The following is a 25,281-nucleotide window of genomic DNA, read 5'->3' on the forward strand; positions in this document are numbered from 1 at the left end:
CTACAGTAATGCCACCCTTTTTGACAGAATGGTTGAACAAATTTATACATAGTATATGTATATTTTTACCTCATGTTACAGGCATATATTATAATTATTCCCTTGATATAAATTTCTCTAATTTCTAATTCAAAAACGAAGAGGATTTTTTTTAATCAAGTAAGCATTCTGATATTGGGATATGCAAAATCATGCAAATCAACTCCACAAGAGCCTTTTCAGTGAGCCTGTACATTTCACAGTACAGCATCAACACAGCTCTACATCAGCCACAATGCACTCCTGACTCCATGAACAGTTAAAACTTCTCAAACAACAAGACATGATTTGGTTCTGGACTACACTTGGTACTTGACTCTAGAATCTGGAATTCCAGAAACTACATCCAAATAATCAGCTAGGTAACACAGGCAACTAAGACATTTCAATTCTTCATAGATTTTTATTCTCACTAATAGCTGCAACCTTGTGCTTAAAATTTATGGCCTGGATCTTCTTGACACAGGTTGCTAAATTTCTTCATACAGTGACAGCTTAAAAGGCACTCACTTGTGGAAGAAAACTGAAGTGATGAAAATTGCAGGAGTTAAGTAATACAGAAATAAAATATTCAGTCATTTGGTTTAGTTACCAGTGATTAAAACATGACACATCTGCAGCACTTCATTTGTATCTCAGATACCTCAAATGAAAATATGTAAGTAGTCTTGTGTCATACCCACCTCCATGCTGGAATGAGCTGGAATATCTCTGGCATCCTCAATTTCAATTCCAAAAGTTTTGTGCAAAAAATACCTAAGCTACATTTAACAAAAAACTTACTGGTAACTCACTGCTCCACTATTTGATCAAAGAACCTTCATAATCTTCAAATGATGAACACTACCTGTCTTAGGAATCTCTCAAATCTTGTTAAGCCAGCCTTTGAGGCATACTGGTTAAAAAACCCCAAAACCAGTCAGTGCTTCATGTTCTTTAAATAACTCCCTGACTGGTTTATCATTGTCATATGAACTAAACAAAAAGCTCTGGTCATGCCCCACTTTTTAAAAAAGACCTTTTGATCCTCTGTATTGTTCAGCCCTGAATCACTAGCTCTACACAGCATTTTCCAAACACACTTTGTTTTTTATACAAAGGGGATAGCTTACATTGAAAGCCAGAAAATAATTTCTCATTAGAACCAGAAACCTGAGGAAGAAAGGTTATAAGCTTTTGTGAGCTTCATGTCTGTAGTCCACAAGCTTTGGGAAACAATTTTAAAACATAATGCAATAGCAGGCAGTACAAAAGCTTTCTCTTTTATATAATGCAATCAATAATGCAATTTCTTCCACCATAAATCTGTAAGCATAGCAGAAGCTAAGCTCTTGTAATACCATTGAAACACAAGTTAGTTCACTAAAATTCTTTAAGCATCATAATGCATTAAAAAAAAAAAGCTGTTTGTTTAAATAACAGTTTTAAAAGCCCACTTTTCCTGACATGCACTACTTTATTGAGATATGTCTATCAGGCTGTCTGCTCCACAAACACCTGACCTGTCTGGCCCAGGAGCTGTGTGCTCAGACTTCTGTCAGCAGACTGTTTGAAGAGCCGTGATCAGAGCTGTCCATATTGCATAAATAATCAGTGACTCCTCTGGAGTCACTTCAGCGATGTTGGAGAGGCAACACTCAACACTGCAGCTACTTCCATATCAGGATCAGCTCAGGCTGGTAATTAGAAGTAAGCTTACACTACCACTGCTTTTCCTGTACACTTAAGGAAATGAGCAGAGGCTTCAGTCTCAGAGAAATCCAAGCTAGGTGTTTCCAAGCCCATGACAGATTCTTGAAAACACTTAGCAGAGAAAACAGAGCATCTGCCCATCTCAATTACTTCCACAACTGAACAGCTATATATGTTCAAAACAAACCAAGGGATGAATAAAGAATAATTATACTTACAAGCTTCCTCTTCTGGGGAGACTGAGCTCTTTCTGGAAAAAAAATAAGAATGAAAGCCTTGAGTTAATTTTACTTTTTATTAGTAGTAATATTACATATTACTAATTTATGTATCAATAAATGACTGAGGTGGAATAAATAAAGACCTGGCCATTTCCCAGCGCATGCTCAGTGTAGAACTGCACAGCTCTGCTGCTGCACATTCTCAATGCACAGTCTGGGGTAAGAAAGTTGCTCATTTTGCCTAAACAATCATTGCCTTTGGAGTCAAAAAATCATAAGTGCTCAACAGAGCAAACATAACTTTGAAATTCAAGCCTGAGCACATACAAGGCAGTAATTAATTCTGTCCTACATACCTCATCAGCATCAGACCGAACCACTTCCAGAAGTGTGGAACGTGGTGTGCCTGCAGCTGCTGTGGTAATGGTCTCACACTCTCATCAAAAGGAAGAATTAATGTCACAGAGTGGATTTTGAGGGTGATTTGGGGTATTTTCTTAGACGTACACCTTAGTCGTGTTATGTATTATCACAAAAAAATCGAGGCCAAACACAACTTCCACATCTCAGCAGCATTTTGTGTTTCAGCAGCACAAGCAAAGGCAGACGGGATTTTGCTGTTTTTATTGCAGTCCATAGCCAGGGGGCATCCCAAGGCGTGGACATTGCTGGACACGGCGCATCCCCCAGCACTGCCCAGGCTGGACACGGCGCACCCCTGGGCACTGCCCATCTCCGGGCACTGCCCATTCCCGGCACTGCCCATTCCCCGGGCACTGCCCATTCCCCCGGCACTGCCGATCCCCGACACTGCCCATTCCCCGGGCACTGCCCACCCGGCACTGCCCATCCCCGGGTACTGCCCATTGCCGGCACTGCCCACCCCCGGCACTGCCCAGGCTGGACACGGCACACGCCCCAGCACTGCCCACCCCCGGCACTGTCCATCCCCGGCACTGTCCACCCCCCGGCACTGTCCACGTCCGGGCACTGCCCGGCACTGCCCGCCCCGCGCCGGCTCCGCAATCCCCGGCCCCGCAATCCCCGGCCCCGCCCGGCTGCGGGGCTGCGCTCCCGCCGGGCACCGCCAGGTGGCGGCAGCGGCCGCGGCCCCGGCCCCGGCGCAGCCCCGATTCTGAGGTTTTTATCCTTAAAACATCGGCACGGGCGGGACCTCGGGCTGAGCTCATCCCCGGCTGCTTCGCTTCGGCCGAACCCAGCAAGCACCAGCACAGCCAACACCAACTGGATGTCAGGGTGCTGATCTACGGGATGTGTTTCTTATCCCCTCTACGAAATAAAAAAGCCACATTTTTTTCACTGAATATTGAAGAAAAAAAATCAATAGGAAATAAATCAAATCCATAGCACTGGTAATGTAATCTCTTTTCCACCTTTAGCTACAGTGTTTGTGCTGACTGACATATCTAACAATGTTATTGACAGGCAGTGACTGCTCTGATCAGTAATACATGCAATTTGGCTCAAAGTTTTTCAAAGATACCAAGAACTTACAGCCCCTAATAACTAATAAATAAAGAACTAACTCTTACATGCCGTTATTCCTTTCAAGTATGAGTTCGCCATAATTTGAAATTTCATTACAGTTTAACAGTACTGAGCAAATTCCATGTGTGAATTATCACAAGGCTGACAGCTTACAGCATCGAGAAATAAATTCCTGTCGTCAGACAAACTTGTCAAGATCTAATCAAAACACTTCAAGTGCGTAAGATAATAAATCATTAGCATCTATAACAGGTTGTGTGGTTTATAGTCTAAAAAAGGTACTTCTTCCACTCTCATTTGTTAGAAAGAATTAGTTTCCAACTGTGAAGCCTACGTAGCAAGGACAGCTTTTTGCTATTGCAAGTTAATTAAAAAACAGGTAACATATAGGTATTAAATGTTATTCTGCTTATGTGGATAGTGTGTTACTTAGACATGCATATAAATCTCTTTCATCATATGAGCAGCTGTATTTAAATTATGCTTTTTAAAGAAGATGGCACCTCTTGGCAGAAGGCACTTTTTCTATTCAGATGACGTATTTCTGTTTATTCCAACACAGTAAGCCCCAGAAATTTTTAGAATGTGTATAAAGCTGTGGGATTTCATAGTACTGGATGAAAAAGCAAACCAGTGACCTTTAAAGCTCTCTAACTGTCTTCTAGTTTTTTAACTTCTAGGGTTCATTTTTACAAGCTTTGCTCTACTCATTAGAGCTGAAAAGTCATTTAAAGAGAGAACACTCCCTTGCAGCAGCACAGCTCTGGTAATCGTGACTTGTAATTACCAGACATACATCACAAGAAACACGGTCCAGGAACAGGAATGGACAAATCCTCTCCTTTACAGAATGCTTGCTTTACTCAAAAAATATGACCTTTAATACTTCCTATAATGTAGGTAATTCAGGATTAAATGCATGCAAGGTTAGGAGCAGGACTGCCTGGGGCTTTGTTCCTGAAAGCATCCCTTGGAAACCAAGTTCCCAAATAAGGAAGGAACAAAGTCCTAGCAGATGACATCTCAATGCAATTGAAATATTATCCTATCCATGTAGGAATTGTCTTCACTCTGTACCTCCACCTTGACAAACACAGTGCAGCTGTGGAATCAATAGGCAGTAGTTCACATTTAATACTACTGTGGTCTTGACAACAAAGAGCACAATCAAAACAATCAATTTTTATACCTGTTGTTCCACTGTGCCTCATTTCATGTTAGTCTTAAAATCCCCTTCACAAACCCTAACAGCCACACAGCCCATCACATCCTGGCCTCTGCAGCACGTTCCCTGTCCTCCAGAGAAATGACAATGCACCCTCCCAGCTCTTTGCCCTTTTCTACCTCTCCAAAGCTGCTAACAGCCCCTAAAATCCCCCAAAACAGACCATGAATGGTGGGGCCAAGGCAAAAGCACCACAGCTGGACATTACACAACCACGAGCAGTGTAATGATGAGATTTGCATTTCCCAGATCACCAGGGAGTTGGTGTGTGAAGAAGTTACATCCCAGAGAAAAAACATCTTGGGAGGTGGAAAGAAGGAGGGAGCAGACTGCAGACAACTGCTGAGCTATTTTGTATTTGAGGATGCCTACCACCAGGAGAACACTGCAGATCTCCAGGGGATCAAGTGCACAATGAAAATGCCTCCCAGAGATGGGGAAACACTCATAGGGTCGAGACTCAGCTGGGTCTTAAGGCAGCTCAACACTTCAATGGAATGCAATGGAATGGTGTGCAATGGAACCAACGGAGAGTTTGTATCTTACAATGACAGGGTGATTTCAAACGTACGAAGTAGCACTACAAAAACAGTGAGTCAATAAATATGAAAAATGTAAGAGAAAAGCCCAACAGCATTTCACAAGCACGCTATAAAGGCTGAAGTCTACTCCAAATCATATACAGTATCATTTATAGTAGAGATTAAATGTTTTAGTTAGTAAATCATGAGGTAGGTGGTATGACTTAACTAGTTTCCACTCATACCACAAAGCAGTTTGGCATTACACGTCCATGTATCCTGAAAAAATAAATCACATTTTAAGAGGTGAGATAACTAACAAAAGAGTGCTGAGCTGTGACTATTTGGTCTGAAACACTATTTACAGGGTGCAGCTGTAATCTTTTCAATATGCTAGTTTATCCAGAAGGACATTTTTCATTAAAGACCACCCTTCTGATGAGAACAACACATGAACCTGCAGGATTCCAAACTGCCCCTTCCAACAGCACATCTGCCTCCCTGAGCACTTGTGCTGCCAGTAGCTATATTTATATTACCATTATTACTCCAGCCAGCCTCCATGCCACCTGCTCTCTAGGTCAACAATATAACCCTCAAAACAGAGGCTTACATTTGTATTTGATTTATGTGAAGTGCTAAATGGCATAAGAATGTTTTAAAATATTGGCGCACATTATTCACAAAGAACTTTCAGAAGTGGAAATAAAGAACTACTTTCACAGATCCTAAAAAATAAGGAGTGTATTAAATCTTGCAGTACCCAAATGACAAGAACAGACTGTTCTGAAAGTTAATTTTTTGTAACAGTTCCACATTTCAAGGCATAATTATTAAACATGCAACTTGATCTCTACATGACAAAAGAAGCAGCAGATTTTCAGACAAGCAGTTAAAAAGGAACCTTCGGAAAGAAATTCAGCATCATGGAATTTATAAAAAGCTGATTCAAATATCTGCCTTCAAAAGAGTTCCTTCTATCTCCTTTTTTCCTAAGTTCATCACCTCAATCATGAGGCTATAAAATCAGTTGGACACCATATCATGCTACAGAAACGGTTTCACAATAGGACTCAATCCTCATTTTACAGGCAGCAAGGAGGCTAAAAGAGAAAAAATACCAGCCATTTTAAAGATCATTTTTCTGTTTTCAAAATATACTGCTTACTACATAGATACTGAAAAATTTATTCAGTCGATTTTTATGTTTTTTTATATACAGAAACTGCATCTGAAAACAGGAATGTTTCAGGCAGCAGGAAGAGTGTTGGCTTTTTGCATAGGTGTGTGCACACAATATGGAGCGGAAATAAAGTCTGGAAATCTATTTGTTCATTGACCTACAATACAACCCACATCGTGCCAGCAGATACGTTATAAAAGTGTGAAAAAACAGGAACCCATCACTCAAATTTGTCACTTTCTCTCAGTCTTGTAATTTGTCCTTGAATATGTATCTGCGCATATGGCACGGACCCACAGGCAAAGTTGGATGCTGGAGCCTGCACTGATGGCAGTTTAAATGGAGTCCTTGCAAATTAAAATGAGAACCATCACCACACAGGATGTTCCATATTTTTGCCAGAGCAGACAGTGTGATTCCTGAGATTGTTTTTGACCTTGGCTCCCTTGCAAGGTAGCTCACTATCAGACCAGTTGGGACAATAGACAAATATTTTTACAGCTATAAGAGCAAATACATTTCAGTTAATAAGTTAATATTTCACAGATGATGAAATTCCACTGACAGTCAGTGACCTGGTACCATGCACTCTTGTCTTAATTTTTTTTTCCTTTGCTGACTATGTTTGCTTTAGGGTATACTACCAACCAGCAGGGGATTAATTAAATCTCCCTCTATACATAACCATTTGCATTACAGAAATGATATAATGAGGGTTGGAATCTCCAATTCTGATGGAAAGTACAACCTGGCCGTGCAAGGACAAACTGTAATCCATCCATCAGATTAACAGGAAGGAATTTTTCATGGTGATTAGGAAAAAAAAAATAACCGCCCCATGCTAAGCTTTTCTTTCTCCTATCAGAATCTGTCAGGAAAAATAATTTCCTCCTTTTCACCGTATCACTGTAAATGGTTATTAAAAACAGCACTTCTCAATTTCTCTGTCTGGAAATGATTACATCTGAACTTGTTTCCCAAACTCATCAGTGAAGAATTTTAAACAGCAACACTAAAACCGTATCTGTACTGAAGGTCAGATGAACCTATGGAATATGCTGCAGATATTTTCTATCATCTACTGACTTTTTAGAAACTAAATTCAGGATCATACTGTTAGATCATCTGCTTAGCTACAGAGATACTTAAAATACAGAAAACGAATACCCAGCCTCTTGCCAATACCATTCAAAATATTCAGAGGACAAGGATTTAATTCCCAGACCTTTCTTTGCACTCTACTGAATTTATGTCTGCCGTCACACAAATTCTGAAATGCCATGGATAGCTTAGTCCCAGGGCATCCCCCCATATTCCCAGTACCAGCCAAACTGCCAGGAACCCCCCTTTCCTAAGAAATCTCACCTTCTTGGTGGCAAAGTGCCACAGCCTCCAGAAAAACGTGTGTGACACCAGAATAGGTAACAGTGTATCTGTTGACCCAGTGCTACCCTAAACATACTACAAGTTCAAAGCAAAAGAAATTTATTGTTTCGGTTCATTTTCTGCCTTGCATGACAATAAAAATGCCATTTGCAACTATTCCAACATATAAAACCAAATGGGGAAAAAAACCTCAGCTGTTTAACTAACAGGCACAGCCCTATTTCTGTAAATATTCAGTATATATCAGTCTTTCGACCCACAGGTCACGAATCAGCCAATGATGCATTTCATGCTTTTAGATGTTCCAGCCTTTCTTTTCTCTTCAGCTTAGAAATCCCTCACTAGTCAGCAAAATAAAAAGCCTTTGGATTTATTTCAAATTGGAGTTACTGCAGAAGGAAATAAAGCTAAAAGCCCTTTAAACTTTAAGCAAAATTCTCAAACGCAGCAAATTATTTCCCCCACCACCACCAGCCCTTGTGACTGGGCAACAAAAACTTATTCCTTGGTAAGCAAAGCTAAGGATCCAGGTCACATCTGTGCATTAACCTGACAAGAATATATGTGACCAGAAGCTTCCCACTAACCTTTCATTTCACTTAACGTCAGGGCTTTCCATAAGATTATGGATTTTGGTTACTTGACCTGAAATAATTCCAGAATACATCTCAAAACAGGCAAGAATTCACACTTTCCTCAGAATATTTTCAGTGCCCACTCCCATGTGTATATATTATATATATATATATATATGTATTTTAGCAAGCTGGAGTGTCTACTCCATATTTTGTACATTACATCATGTTTTCCAGCCCAAAATACAACATTACACAGTGCACACCACGGGCCACTGCTCATGGCCACAAATGGGACTGAAACCACATGTCACAGCTCAGACTGGCAAATGACAATGAAAACAATGGATGCAAACCACATTCCCAAGGGATGAAGGGAGAGCTGCCCAGCCCCAGGAAAAGCCACAGCTTTTGCACAGCTGTCACAGCTCAGTGGGCACCCACAGCCCAGGGCAGGGTGGCACCCACACATCCCTCACCACCCGGAGCAGTGAGACACTTGCAATCCTCCAACTCTCATTTCCTCCACAGGACTCATTCTATCTCTGTTTCTCAGGACCAGGAGCACAGGGTCACTGTGATTTCATGCCCTCAGTCAAGCAGAAGTCTCTCTCTTCCCATAGTAAAGACAATTCCTAGTTTTATATTCGATCCCAATCTTTTCAGCTGTGGTTAAACAGAGAGTGGTTTCTGAAAATTAAGACAATCTCTAAGAATCCTGGTCACAATAACAGGGGTACAGTAACTCAGCTGTTCAATCCTTAGACATCAGCAAACTAATTTACTATTAACTTGATTGTTTTCCTCAATTTTTTTTTTCCTAAAAAAATAAAACCAACCATAGAAGGAGCCCTCCTCATGTACACTTGCCAAACTTCCTTTTAAATGTTGCAGAGTGCATAAGAGACAATGTTTTTAAGGTGCAATTTCACTAGCAGGAAAAATTTATATTAAATATTTCAGTTTGAATTTTGCAACCCAGAGTCCTGGATGTGGTGCAGAAGCATAGAAAAAAACAGCAGAGCAGAAGAAAAACCATGAATTTACTCTCCTAACAGACAATCCATCAATTGCAACACCAGTAGCTCCAGAAGACCATTATGATAACTTATTCCCCAAATAGCAGCAACCCAAAATGTGTGTGTGTGTAGCAACAAAATAAGAAGTGAGACACAAGGTAGTCCTATGTAAATAAAAGGTTATACTTTAAAACACGAGAAATAACACCAATAATAAATGCTCCAAATCTTCTTTATATATTTTTGCACAAATTAGCCTAAAGGCAAAGGAATACTGAGAGTAATAAAGCACACAGCTTAGACAGCTCATTAATCTTTCTCATTACTTAATTCTAGTTTTACAAGGCCATGAAGCAGATTCCTGATGTGTGAAAGAGCCTGCCCAGCACTGAACAGTCACCCCAAATAATGGGAGCAACTGTTCAAAATTCTCTTTCATTTCACCAGACAGAGCCAGTTTCAGAAATTTAAGTCAAAAGGTCACGAGCTACAAAATTTTAGAAATGCAAGAAAGAGTCTCATCTCAGAGCTGTACAGGACTGCAGCTGTAATGCTATTGTTAGAAACCACTCTTAAAATTACTCTGTCTTGACTTGCACCAAAAATTCCTTCAAGACTGGGCATGCAATGGTCACAAGGAAACAGTCACAGCTGCTAAAAATGCCAAGAGCATTACAAATAAACAAATCTAGTTCTATTCTCTCCCTTGTAGGCTCATACTAATATTAATCTATGATTAAGTCAGTTGACATTTCTACTATACACACATCTACTCCTTAAAAGGTTGTTTCTAGACGAATTAACTGTCATCAATGCTACTTGACAATCAATTTGATTAATAAAATTCCTTAAATGTCCCTTGAAACTGAATAACCAAGCCCAACAAAATTTTCATGGGTTCAGAACCTTTCTGGTTTATCCTCCATAAAAATTGTATAAAACAATGAGCATCTCATGAAAACTCCAGGCCTGGCTCATCAGCTCATATCCAATCAGTGTGCTGTTACTACAGACCATGAACAAAAATCAAAGGTTATCCCCAAAACTGTACTGAAATACATTGATGTTATATTATATTAAAATATATTGGATATTGTTCAATCCTACAGCTGAAGCAACAAAAGGCACATGGTCAGTTCAGTGTTAACATCAGCAGCAGGTCTCTCCCACCAGTCCAAAGTCTGTCAGGCTGGTTTCTCACCAGCTCCCCAGTCGTAGTGCTTGAAAGCAAACAGGCAGAAATTAAATTTGGTGGTTGTTTTTGAGAGGCACTCCCCATGTCTCCAAATGCTCTGTCAATGTTAGGCCAAGACTTGTGACACATCAACAGAATTCTATCTTTACAATTGTCTATTTCTCAATTAATTTAGACAAAAAGAAAAATGTGTCAGGCAAATGTTGCCAGACAGCTGGACAGCTTGGCCAGCCCCAAAATAAGGCCAAGTTTCCTGATAGTAAAGCTCTGGGAGAAAGTTCCAGGGAAGAGAAACCTTTTAGTTCCTCAAAAAGCCTCAACAATAAAGGCTGCCATCCTTCCTTAAAGCTGCATCAAGTCCATTCCACACAGATATGGGAAAACACTCTCAGAAATTGAAAGCATAAGCAATCAATTTTAAAGATATTTAGTAATTAGTCCTAAAAGGAATTCCAAGCGAATAAAGCTCCCTTGCCTTCATCTAGTTTATGACTGATAGCATCTGTAACCTCACGTGGCATCCATTAAGTTCAGTAGTTAATTACATCTGCTCTGACTGGACATTATTTACAGAACAAGCAGATGTAATTTTCCATTGCTTGGCTAAGCTACATGAGGCACTTCAGCCTACCCCTCTCAAATCACTGCTGCTCACAAAAACACGGAAGGAGGGACAGACAGGCTGCTCTGATCATTCTCTGCAAAGGAACAGTTACAGGCCATCATCCACTTAATGAAGAAATCCACATGCTGAGCACCATGTGAAAATTTGGAATAATCAGAGCCAGACAGTATTTACACCTTTGTAAGCAAACAAGAGAATTTTAACTTCTTTTTCTGCCCTCAAAAGTGAATAATCTCTGATATTGCTTATGCCTGCTGGGCTTCACACTGGAATACAAACCTTTGACAAAAGTGATGAAAAAGAAATGGCTCTGTTGCTTCATTCCCCAAAAATAAATACTTTTTTACACCAAAAGCAAAAGCCATAGATATTTGACATTTACACATATTATGTGTATAGGAAGAGATATTCACCCCCTGGATATATAAGGTGGTTACACACCTAGCATGACTCATTTCAGTTATAACACAAAGCCTTTATACCACAACTTTTTTATTACTAGTTCTGAAAAACAGTAATTTCAGTGAAAAAAACCAAACATTACATTGGAACATGCTTTCCTATCATCTTTCACACATACTTTCAACCAAGTTGGTGGGGGTTTTTTTGTGCTTAGGCATACTTAAATTCATCACAAAAAAATACATTAGAAAAAAGTATTTAAATGGTCCTCTCAATTTTGGTGAGACAGAACTGTAATAACCACCAAGTGAACTCTAATTTTAAAATTACAATCTTATATTAACTTCAAGGGTTCAACAGTGTGACAATGCTCTAAGGTGGAATATAAAATGGGAAACTGCAAAGGCCAAACTCAGCATTAATTTACAGATCAAACCCAATGAGGGGAAACTTTCCTACTGGTGTAGGTAAGACAAACTTTGGGCATAGAAGAGGCAGAATATATCTCACAAAAGCAGCATTTATTGCTTTCATAATGAAATTCAGGTGAGCTGGGAACCATAGAAGCTGACCAACCTCATCCCTGGGCGTATTTTTAAATAACTACATCCAGCCCTGTCCTTCAGGTATATCACTAATTCTGTAAATGTCAAGAGAACTGAAGTTTTTGGATCACTCAGATTTCTCCTATGAAAAAACATGGGATACACCTAAGCACCTTTTACAGATTTATTTATGAACAACCTTACATTTAACATAGTTGGATAATGCAGGTTTACTCAGAGCCAAGAGATCTGTTTCAGAGTAAAGGAAAATTCATCTCCAATTAAAGCAGTGGTAAAATACAGGCACTCACTCCCAAAGCACAGATTTGAGAAAGTGCAGACTGTGCCTAATGACTTTTAGCTCTGATGGGCGATTAGTGAGCTCTGTAATGGACTGACAGAAACAGCTGATTCTATTACAAGGACATGTTCTGGCTGGGATTCTCTTTCTGTTGGATTTAAATTATAAATATGGCCTCTCTGGAAAATATATCAAGACAAAAGGTATTAATCAATATCTGAAACTTCTGCCTTCTGTCCTTTACCATACTTCAAATTAGAACAAACACTGACTTCATCACCAGGAAAAGCCTTGCAGGTACTCAGGCCTGTCTGTACCGTAATTTCTCTTCTGTGCATTCTTCTTTATCCTCTACTCCTTTTAGAAGAAACTGCAAGGGTTTTTTTAATTCAGCTGTTGGCTTCAAAGTCAGGTTTTAAGGTATATTCCTGTTTGCATTTATGGGTACAGAAAAAATTTCCAAAGACTTTGCAAGACCTGAAAATTCATCACCAATTGTCACTGAACAGTCTCCTTCTTCAAAGAGGATTTGGGAAGGGGCTTTTCCTCAACTTGACAGGTCTCAAAACTGTAAGTCTAATCAATGGCCTTGTTCACACTTTCAGGTTGAATTCAATGCATGATTAAAGCATTCAGCTCAGAATAGCTTCTGGGGAGCCAAAAAGTCTTTAATAGAATGTTTTTAACTCCATGTCTGTAATGTACTATAGGAGAACTCGAATATCAGAACCAAAGTCCCTGCTCCTCTGATACATATTTCATAAAAGCAACAAAAAAAGCTACTCATACTGGAAAGAAAAAGCAGCATGGAAACTGCAAACTATCTACCAGGCAAAAAGCTTCTGTACATCGAAGCATTTAAGTACAAAAGTAGTGTGAGCACCTAAAAACCACGTCTATACCTCTGCACAAGCTTTCCCACTGTTGTTTTTGAAGTTTTGTTGTAATTTCTTTTGTCTATCCCACCTCACTAACAATCAGCCCCAACTCAACAGCTTTTTTCAGAGCAGAAGTTACAATTTGGATGTGCTGCTATGTGCATTAGAGGACTTCCCACACAAAGAATGTTTGCTGTAGACAATAAAACAATTCTTATGATGATAACTAATGAAAAGAAAAAACCTTATGAGACTTTGCACTAAACTTGTTACATTTTTGTTTGAGACGGACCAAATTGCAAAGAAAAAACAAAAAACATGGAAGTTTAGTGACCATCTGTGAAGAACTAACCTAAATAGCTTTCCAAGAATGACTCGAGGTTTCATTTCCTGACAGCAACCATCTACCCATGCTCCTTGGTATGGTAAGTTATCTTCTTCACCAAGAAAATTCTTGGTTTATTTCCATTGGATGTTTAACTCCTTAATCCCTATTTCCACAATGTTTTCTCCCAGGCAGTGCTACCACAAGCTGTCCTGGTGCTCCCAAATTCTCAAAACAGAAGTGCAACTTCAGCAGCCAGAACAAAGGATTAGTAAGAGCATTAAAGGGATTCTGCAAAATCATTCAGTGCATACACAAAAATTGAATGAATTGAACTAATTCTCCTCCAAACTTAAATTCTGTGATAACTGATAATTTTCATTTCAATAAAACAGTTTAGAAACTGATAAAATAGTTCCAATGTGGTCTGACTGCAACAGGCTCAAAGCTCTTTTAACATATTTCACTTTTCCATTTCTCACAAAGTAAAAGGCACAGCAAAGAAAAGGCAAGATGGTGATTCCCATTTAAATCCTATTCTTGGAGCTGAAATGTTGCTCCAAATTCGCCACTGTATTTTAAGCACTTCAGTTTACTTAGAAGGAAAGAAACTTTGGAGGTTTAAAGATTTACGCAGACTTTGTACTTGTTGAATTCTGAATTTTAGCACCAGAAAGCAAACCCACCATCCACTAAAGGAATTACAGATGACTGGCTATATGGAGATTTCTCTAACACACATACACCCAAAATAAACCCAGTGCAGCTCCTGGGGTAAGTCCAGATTTACATATGTGCTAAGTGACAATTTAGACTTAACATCTCAAATGATATTTTCTCACTTACATGATTTTTTTTAAAAAGGTGTGTCATAGGTACCACTTTATTTTCACTGTTTTTAATTCCACAGTAGCTTCTTAAATAATTAATATTTCTTTTCTGCTCATCATTTACTTGTACAGATTTATCTTCAAAACAAATTTAAAAGTCAGGTTAATATTTATTTAAGAAGAATCCTAGGATGGCTCACCTGGACACAGGAACTATCAGAGACTGGACAACGAAAATATTTAAAAGCAGTTTTTCCAGATGTAGTGAGTGTGGTGTCTTACTAGGTGAGGCCCTGGGAAAATCTATTGCTTTGTTAACATAATGTTGGGTTATTTTTCAGATGAAGGAAAAGCAACTCAGGTCATATTCCCTCCCCCACCTGAAGCTGTAAGAAGCTGCCCAGCAATTACGTCCTGAGTGCTTAAATTGTTATGTACAGCCTGCTTAAAAAAATAAAATCAATAGACATTATGCCTACTTACTTAAAAATCAATAGACATTATAGATTAATAAAATATTCTTTTCATTTTTCCATTTTCATTTTATTCTAATTGAATATTTATAGCCTCTCTACCCAAGTTTAACATTAAATGCAAATGTACAGAGAGCATTTAAATGTTTACTGGTTCTAGGAAGCAGAATCTGTACTGTTACACAAACTTGAAAGAATTATTTGTAAAATTACTATACTGAGGGGAGCAAAACCTTATTTTCAATCTTAATACTTCAAGTTTTCCTAATTTCAGTGTACTTAAATAGTATTCCACTTCCTGTTCAGACCTAGAAACTATTAAAGCAAATGACTGACCAAAAAAATAATATTTTCAAAACAATATTGGAACCTCACTACACAAATGTCCATTGATTTCAATGGAAAAGGTGGCAAGCTCCATCTATGGATTCCTTCATGCCTAGAAGGTTTTTGCTTCACAAATTCAGGTATTCACATCAAAGCAAACAAGTCTCTGAAGCCTGGGAAAGGCAGAGAGAAAAAAAAAAAAAAGCTCAAAAAGCCAACAGGGAAATAAACAATACAACAGCAAGATACAGGAAAGGGAAATGAATCTGTCTACAATGCCAGGGAGCTACCATGTGCAATATGAGGCATAAAGTAAAACAGAACTTAAAAGCACTTCTCCATTAATTCTAGAAGCCTGAAAAATAAACCAAAAGTATAATTGGCATCAAACAGCCACCCTCTGTAACAGGCATCCCACACACCTGCCCACAGGAGGATAATCTATGGGATAGTGTTGTCAGTATTTATTTATCAGGATTGATGGATTAAGCTGTGGGAGCAGGGAAGATGCTCTGCAGATGAAGTTTACCAGGATAAAAATATTACAGAAGAAATGCATCACAGAATCTCTTTGGGCAGGAAACCCAGCCTGTAATAGCCAAAAATACAGTTCCACAGCTGTGCTACCAATTCTCAGTTCAAGGCAACGGCAACAATCAGGAAACATTAAATAAGATCAGGGAAGCTGCCAAGTTAGAACAAGTCACAGCAGTGGAATTTTTCAGTCTGGGCCAGTTCTTGACCAGGATAATGGGAGACCAGTCTCTCTGAACTCCAAAAAGATGTTATTTTGCCTTTGTCCTCACCTTTCCACATTCCTTTTTAATGCCCACAGCATGATTCTGTCTTGACTGGGGTGCAGTTTTCCTCCTGGGCATCAGTTTTCACTCTCAAAGAGTTGATCAGCTCCCACCACACCTAATTCCTCTTTTTACTCCATTATGTTGTCCACACATGTGGGCTGCTAATCTCCTGTCTACAGATTCTCACACACAGAACTGGCAGGTATTACAGAGAATGTTATCACAGAAATCTTGTATTCCAATGGCCCATTTGGCAACCTCAAGTTACCCTGAAGCATCCCTCCTTGAACCTCCCACACAGAAACCAAGTTAACTGCATTTATTCACAGAATCACCCACTTAAGCTTCCCCTTATCCTTGGGGATACCATCTCTGCTGCAGGAGCCTCGTCAGTACAGGAGGATGCAATGACACTGTCTGCAAGGTGGATCTTGTCTAAAAGATCAGCTCCATCCTCATCAGCAGAGCAGAGGGGGCTGTCCCTGTGCTGTGCTGTCCCTGAAGGTCTCACTTCTGAGCCTCTTTACTAAGTTTGTCCAGTTCAGTTACTTCAAGAGCAAATTTGTGCCCTTAGTGCTGAGAGCTCCCTGAACCACACACACAAACACACTGGAGACCTGCTCCATCAGGTGATTGCATCCTCAGCAAAAATTGGAGAACCCTCCACTTAGACACCAGATTTTTATCTGTATCTTATCTTTAACAATGTGTTAGGTACTGGAACCTGATGCTAATTAAGCTTCTCCTTTACGTAGATAGAAGTTTGAGAGCTGACTTTTCCATTTAGATTGAGTTTTCCTAACTTAATTCCAGCATACACTGCAATAACAGATATTGCACAGAACCAAACATGGATTTCCTGTAAATCCTGACAGTGTGAGGAATTTATCAGGCAAGTGGTCAACATAAGCCCAGAATCAGGATATACACAACTACTCACACACCTACTTACAGCCAAATTAGCACTAATTTGAAAAAGGACAGAGGACAAACAGTGGAGACAATGGACAGCTGTAATTGGGGAATAAAAGGCAAACAGGCTGTTAGGCAGCATCAAGAACGGGATGGAACATAACATGGAAATTATAATAATGGCATTAGCTCAATCAGAAGCACATCAGCAGCTATGATGCCATGTCTTGTTCTGGGCATGTCATTCACAAAGAAAAATCCCAGACTCCTGGCCAAGACAGCTTGCTACTATTCTTGAAATTCATTTTCCTATGGAATACATACTTGAGCCTAAAACTACAAAAAACCCTTCAACCACCACCGAACAAGTTTTCATATGAGAGGAAATGACTTGTCTTTCTAGCCAGGGGAGGAGAGGTATCTTCAAATGCCTGCAGTGTGTCAGCATTGCCTTCCAAAGCTCAGCACAAGTGCCTCCAGTTTACCTAAAATGAATATTCAAATGCTGGCAGCCATCATTCCAGCAAAAGAAGTCTTTGGCTGCAGTGAGGACAGTCTCATGGATTAACTGAGGAAAGAATTCCCACAGAAGGAAAGATACTCAGAACAAAGGACAATGCTGGCACAAGAAATGATGCATACAAATAGGTGTGTGCTCAAAATGGAAACTAAAAGTTTCTGATTTTCAGTATACTATGCTTGTAAAACAGTAGGAATGAAGTGCTTAAATTCTCTGTGGTATTAAAGAGATAGAATTGGACAGTGTATATACATTATTTCCTACATACACACGATTTCTATGAATACACAGACACAAAGAAATTCTGTTTTCCTGGGATAAATGGAAAGATCACACATTTTCATTTGTATATATACGAGCTTCAAAGACACCACAACAGAAATTTTGTTCCGATGCACCACAGATTACAGTATTATTTCCAACACCTTCTTTTACAACTGACTTCTTTCTTTGGAAAACAAAAGGCCTGAAAGCCACAGGTTTCTGGGATGCATTTTCTAGATGTGCAATTTATGGAGGCATTCAAAACCAGCCTACAATATATATAGCAGGCAAACTGTGAAAGCTTAGGGCAAGAGGAATTTTCCTAATCTGCTTAAGCACAGGATTTTTTTAGTGGCAACATGGCCGCTGCTATATGCCTGTGTCTCCCTATCCTAAGCCTGTTTGCTTTTTGTTTTCTGTTTAGTTTGATTCTCTGGGGGGGCTTAATTGTTTTTTGCTTTTTTGTCTTCATGGTAGGATTCCTTTATTATCTGATTTTACGGCTGCCACTGCCATTTTCTGTGGGAGCACTCTTTTGTTTGTTTTATGGCCCACCTTCAGTGAATCCTCTTTAGTACAATCAACCTTTTTGGCTTTTTATTCCACTCCATCATTCTACTGAACTACAGTTTACTTCTGAGGGATTTGCTGCAAGACTCTCAGCCCCAATTTCCAGCAAATGAGGACTACAGAAGGATCCATCTGCTGCTGATACACAGAAGTCTCAGCTGAAATACTTCCTATGCCACAAATGTGTCATTTGGGATGGATGGAGCTACATCACCACATCTTTTCACAAGAGGCTGCACTCCAGGAGTAGGAATCAAACTCCTGAAGACTCTGTGGAGCAGGATTTTCTCCAGGAGAAGGAAGAGCTACCAAGAATCCAAAGCCACCGGCATTTGACTGCCATTCCACCAGCAACTATTATGAGCTGTCACTCCAGGTTTTTGCATCTCTAATCACTGAGGTTTTCACCATTGAAAAAGGAATTAGCACCTTTATGTTAATCAGTGAAAATATTTACTTGAATTTTGACTTGGTTATTAAATTTCATATTGCACATACTTACGATAGAGACTTTGGAAATACACTGGTTGATTAATCTCCACCATTAATGCTGCAACAGGAGAGTGAGAGGTCTCTCCTGAACAGCTTCTGGAGATGAAGATGCAATCATTCTTAACTGAGAAATAATTACTCTGATTGCTGGCAGTGTTGTTAATGCATCAGAATCTTGTATTACGTGGAAAAATTAAAATTATAATTCTGTGTACTTTGGAGAAAGTTCTACTTTGTCCAGCATCGGGGGACAACAGGAGCTATCTTCTTTTCTTTTAGCATTAGCTTGTTATTATGTCTTGTGCATCGGAATGCAACTTCCCATGTCCAAAAATCAATTTCTTGTAAAATTATGTCTTTTCTCTGTTGAAAGTTCAAATTGTTTTTAGCAAGTGATCATATTTAATATTTTACTGTTAATTAAGTTTTAATCTCTTCCCTGCAACCTGAAGTTACTATTGCAGCCCCAGTGGCATGTTGGCTGCCCTTAAACTGCAATTGAGTTTTCCCATTGTTTCAAGACTGTCCTTGAGGAACAGCATAAATAGTCTTATTTCTCAGTTAATTCTCAACCTGTCTGCAAACCAAGCCATGGTCAAATGATTGGAGGTGACCAGGTAAGGACAGGACATAAAGCTGCCCCATCTCAGTCAGATGCAGTAGGTAGCCACATGCACAGCTGCAAGTCCATTAAAAGCCTTACTTACATTATTATAATTAACTTTCTTAACACTTGCTTGCCCTGGTGAATTCATCTGAAGTTGAAAGCTGACCTGTGTTTCATTTGGACGCTAAAATTGGAATTATGTTCTGTTTCAGTTTGAAACTCCATCAAATTGACAGCTTTGCCTTTTAATAGTTGAGACCTGAATTTTTACCTGTATCAAAAAACAGGAGACCTTATTCACATTAGTAACGTTAGCACTTTCCTTGTATTGTTAGTACTAATGTTTATATTTTTCACTGAGCTAATACTGCACATTGTCCCCTTATCATAGTTTTCCTTTGTATGTTGTCAGTCTTGTGGCATTAGGTATTTTGTAGGATAAGTGTTCTATTTCTTATTTGATAATCAGTATTTTTACTTTAAGATTTTCATGAGCTGATCTCCATGTTATGATTTTTTATTTCTGCAAGACGACTCATACAGCTATTACATGAGTTCTTTAAGGAATTATGATTCACATTCTGATATCTCTTACACTATTTAACATGTGTCAAAATAAATAGTAGAAAAAATCTTTTTTAATGCAAAAGAATATCTGCATGGATATTGCACAAATCTTTATCAACCAAAATACTATTTGAAGATTTCCATTCCAAAGCAATTACCACTCCTGCAGAAGAAAGCAGCTGATGAAACAGGGGGCAGAAAAGATCAGTACTTAATCCATTATCACATGCCAGTAATGCTAATCTAGGTGTAAGATTAATTTGGACTTCAAACATATTAAAGCAGCAAAATAAGATTTGCTTCCAGAAATGTTCAAAAGACAGTATATCGATATGATCAGATTCAACATTTACTGCAACCTTTCGTCCATAATATGAATTTGAAACCAACTCAGATGTTTAATAAAAGATAATAAAAATAGATGATGTATAGAATCACTTGCAGGACCTAAACATGAATTTTAACATGAGAAACAAAAAGATATTGTCTTCTCTGACAGGGCAATTAAAATACAAGAAGCATATTTCCAAAGCAATCCCTTCAGTATTTTTCTCACGGAAACTTATTCAATTATTTGAATGTAGCATTTTGTTGATTTCCACCTATGAGGTTTCTATTCTTTTTAATTCTGTGGTTTTCCCTAAGAACTTGACAGTTACTTGATAAATCAATTTTTTAAACATTTGGTTTAGTCTGCCTGACCTTAGAAGCTGGTATATTATTTCTAAAGTGCTTTTTTCCAAACACAACAATTCAATAACCTACCAGCTTATTTCACAGCAGCAATGATGAATAACCTCTAAGCATCTAACTACTGTTAAATCTAAAGTTTCTACTTTTTCATTTTTGTTTCCCTTTGATTTCTGTTTAATTTACAAAGGCAAATAATTCTTAGCAGGTTGACATGTATCTCCTCTTACTTGGGATTTTCAAACTGCTCAGTTTACCTGCCATTGACTCAAGAACTCATTTCACTCTAACAAGAATTAACATTGTGCATAAAGATTCACATGGGAAGGCATTGAAAGGCTCTGGACCTTCTGGGTTCTTACAGTTCCTACAGCCTGGCATTCGGATTTCATCCTCCTGCCTCCCTAATTTTCTGTTAACTTCACAAAGTTCTCACCCAGCTGCTACCAAAATGCAGGCTCAAATATATATTTGTCTTTACTAACAGCTCCATGTCCCTCCTGTGGTGAGGACTCCAGAGCTGGACACAGAGCTCCAGGTGGGTCTCACCAGAGCAGAGCAGAGGGGAGGAATTCCCTCCCTCCCTGCTGCCCACGGGGCTCTGGATGCAGCCCAGGACACGTTTGGCTCTCTGGGCTGGGAGTGCCATGGCTGGGGCATGTCCAGCCTCTCACCCACCACCACCCCCAAGTCCCTCTGGGCAGGGCTGTTCTCCACCTGGTATCTCCCAGCCTGGATCTGTGCCTGGGACTGCCCCAACCCCTGTGCAGGACCTTGCACTTGGCCTTGTTGAACTTCATGAGGTTCTCACAGGTCCATTCCTGACACGTGTCCAGGAGGCATCACTTCCCTCCAGCGTGTCACCCACGCCACTCAGCGTGGTGTCCCCAGCAAACCTGCTGAGGGTGCCCTCAATCCAACATCACCAACAGAGCTGTTCATCAGTCCCAACACCAACCCCTGAGGAACCCCCTTGTCACTGGTCTCCACTTGGACATCAAGCCACTGACCACAACTCTGAGTGCAACATCTATTTCAACTTTCATTTTTCTCACATTATCTCATTTTTAATTTAAAAATATTTCCTCAAAATTTTATTTAAAATTTTAACCTTTAAAAACTAATATCATGCTCAAATGCTATGAAAGCTTATCTCTACCTTATTGTTCTCTCAGCTGCATTTTATTATCTTTATAGCTATTTTGACTCCTTTGGCTACATTTTCTAAGCATAAATCTTCAAGATGCCCTTAATTTGGAAAACTCTTTACTCCATTTAAGGAATAAATACAGTTTTCTACTACAACTTCAAATATATTTACAAATATTTTTTGTCTTCATCATCAGTTTCGATTTCTGTTTCATTATTGTTTTTTGGCTACTATAAAGCAGTTTAGAACTACACAAATAACAAATGGTAGATTCAGAGGGGGAAAAAAGAGGGCTGATTATTGAACAGTAAAGTGAATGTTATTTAAACAGATGAAAAATAGATACCTTGTCCAAATATATCTCTTTGCATGGTTGAAAGACTGTGAGAGCAGAAACAAGATTTTAAGAAAGGCATGCTAAGTAAAAGCCTGTAATATTGCTCAAGCTGTTCCAAAATACAGTGCTTAAAACCAATTTCTAGCCATAACAACTATCAATCATGATCTGTTACACTAATAATAGGATTTTATTCTATTTTTGCTTTTTTAGAATTGGCACACATCCAAGATGAAAAGTGGTAAAGAGATTTTTCTCCCCTGCCTTTGTGTAGCATAATATACTCCCTAAACTTGCTTCTTACACAAACATTAGAGGAATTCCATTTTTTTTGGAGTATTCTATCAGAACTAACTCAGCATCCCAAACTGTCAGTGTTTGCAGCTTTCACATACATTTGGTTCATCCATCTTTCCTCATCCTAACCACAACTTGTTCCACACAAGACCAATGTAAATTTATGCCTCTCATTGGTTCCTGAAAACAAACACCATTTGTTCATTTCTTTTTTTATAAAATTAACAAAAGCCAAATCAACCATTCTCATAAGAATCTTCAGCAAAGAACCAAAAACCCAGCCCAGGTAAAAAGGTGGCCTCTTTTTATTTCTACAGCTAAGTATCCCGCTGATTTGACTTTTTGGGTTCTGTTTTGGTTCCTTTCCAAGAGAGCAAGGGGGGCTCTTGAAATACCAACAGGAATCATTTTAATGCTTTCTGAAATCTGCCTTCTAGGAGTTTAGAAGCAGTAATTCTTCACCAAGAATACTCGGGGAGAAACTGAGCTTGCCAGCTGGGGAAAAAAAGGCAACCATTCCATTTAAAACATCCCTTCTGCTCTAAAGTGGTCAGGCTTCATTTGCACAATGCACCCTGCTGACGTTAATTTAGCAGCCCTCTAATCATGCTCACATCCTGAAAGGAAAGCAGAGAATATTGAAATGATGGTTGTTAAACTCCAAAGTTTTCAGAAAACAGAAGGAACTTAAGTATAAAACCTCCTTTTGAGTCCCATTACACAATATGCACAGTTCTATCTGACTTCACCTGTGGAACAAGTGGGATCTGGCACAAGGATCTGCACTGTGGCATACGGATAAATGAGGAACAATGAGGGAGGCAAAACCCTCTTGTGACAAGGCTTTATTTGCCAACAATAGATTTTTTTTTTTAAGTTCAAAAACAAAATTTTAAAAATAGTGGTTTCTTGAAACATTCACTTTCACCTGGTATCAGTCATGAGCACATAAAGAGACCCAAGACACCAATACTGGAGTACTGTGTTTCAAATATCAGGGTCTATATCAAAGGTTTTTAAAGCCATCTTACTTCAGGCTAAACTAGGTCACCTGAGGATTAAGGGGTGAATGAATGAAAGCCATACACCAATCTCTCAAACAATAAGATAATACAGCTGTTTCTGGTTGAAAGGTGAAGTTACTAAAACCCTTTGGTAGCATTATACTGTCTGCCAAAAAACACAAACAACAAATAGTAATCACATCATCCGGTAATTCTCTTATTAAAGACCAAGGGAACTACTGCCTCCCAGAAAGAACTTAGATGCCTCAGGGACCAGACTGACCTTCTTTGAAGTCACTGCAACTTTACCTACCTCAAATGCTATTTTACTTGATATTTTTTTAAACAGAGCAAAAATATCTTTATCTTGTGGTACACAAATGCTACACAAAAAGATGAAGTTATTTGTCGAAGTAACACAAGGCAAGATCTATCCCAAGCCCCTCTCTTTCCACTGACTTCAATTCTATGCAAGTTATGCAAGGGTTTGTTTCCAAGAAATGGTCCAAGAAGTGTGAGTTAAGTACATGGAAGATTGGCAATTCCCAGCAACAGCACGTAAAGTCCTCACCCCCCTGTTTAGACATGTAACTGGATTTTTCACCTGGCTATAATCGCCTCCCCACCGCTATCAGAAAGAAGGGATTCTGTTACAGCACCATTTTTTTAGGTAACAGGTTTCCCCAAGATTGCTCCAATCCATACAGGCAGGCAAGGTGCAGGCCATTTCTCTTGATTCATGGTAAATCAATATTATGTTCCCAGCACCACACAACTAAATTACTCCTATTGCATCTGATGCTGAAAGCTGTATGTAAGGGCATGGTTTTTCTTTAGTATTTCATTTTTATCAGTCCCAATGGTACTACATCAGATTCTATGTTGTATTATGCCTTAACAAAAATGATTTTACTACATCACTCCATCATCTGTCTAAACTTAATCAAGCACAACATTGCTTTCTGAAGGTCTACAGTAGTCTTATGTCCCTGAGGGGCTTTCTTCATGGTAGCCACTTTGGAAGAAAAATATCAGCTTGGCAGTGTCAAACTCTCAAAATTTACAAGCAGGCAGTCACCAGCATACAGCAAAACTGTCCCAAACTATAAAATTGTTTAAGAAGACTTTAACGTTTGCCCATTTCTGTACAAGAAGTTTTGGGTGCTATTTCATAAATAAATGTTTTGAGACAAAGTGCAACAGAACTCCCAAGTTTAAATTTGGTCCACAGAGTTTTAAGGTAGGGGCTACCGAAACAACCAACAAGCTCAGAACAGGAAGCTGCCTGACATTCACATTTGAAAGAGGAAAAGATAAAAGCTAGAAAAACAAACAGTAAATGACAGGGGACCATTAGAGAGAATAAACTGTCAGCCCACAGCTTTGCAATCTGAAATCAATCTCAAATGTAAAATCACTCATGTCCGTGTTTAAGTCACCTCCAATCTTTTTCTTGCCCATAACTCACCACAATCCGTTCCTCCAGCTTTTAAATTTATCCTCATTGTCTCGGTTTTTAAGATCCTAATTGCCTCCCAACAGGCACCTCACAATTAGCCCCCCCAGGGGACCTCCCTACCAGCCAGCACACATTCTTCCACCTCAGCCGAACTGCTCGCTATAATTATGAAAAATAAAGCCAAACGATGCACATTTTTAAAAGGAGATCACTACATGTACCCAAGGGGAAATAAACAGCATCATACTGGAAGCACTAAGAAACACTCTCAGGGCCACAGGTTTGCTGGAAGTGATGGCCACGGGCTTGGCTTGCTCCATTTGAGACCACTGCAGCCT

The 25,281-nt window shown here is 39.2% G+C and overlaps 1 protein-coding gene across 4 annotated transcripts in view; it reads right to left on the reverse strand.

Annotated features, from left to right (window-relative positions):
* Window positions 1-25,281, reverse strand: part of MAST2 (microtubule associated serine/threonine kinase 2) — a 187,274-nt gene that overhangs the window by 104,872 nt on the left and 57,121 nt on the right. For all 4 annotated transcript variants that reach the window (XM_063407168.1, XM_063407165.1, XM_063407166.1 and 1 more), the window contains one exon: window positions 1,950-1,981. In XM_063407168.1, coding sequence (XP_063263238.1) covers window positions 1,950-1,981 — 32 coding nt within the window. The remainder of the gene's footprint in view (window positions 1-1,949; window positions 1,982-25,281) is intronic.

Source organism: Prinia subflava, chromosome 10, assembly GCF_021018805.1.
Source record: "Prinia subflava isolate CZ2003 ecotype Zambia chromosome 10, Cam_Psub_1.2, whole genome shotgun sequence".
Taxonomy (NCBI): domain Eukaryota; kingdom Metazoa; phylum Chordata; class Aves; order Passeriformes; family Cisticolidae; genus Prinia; species Prinia subflava.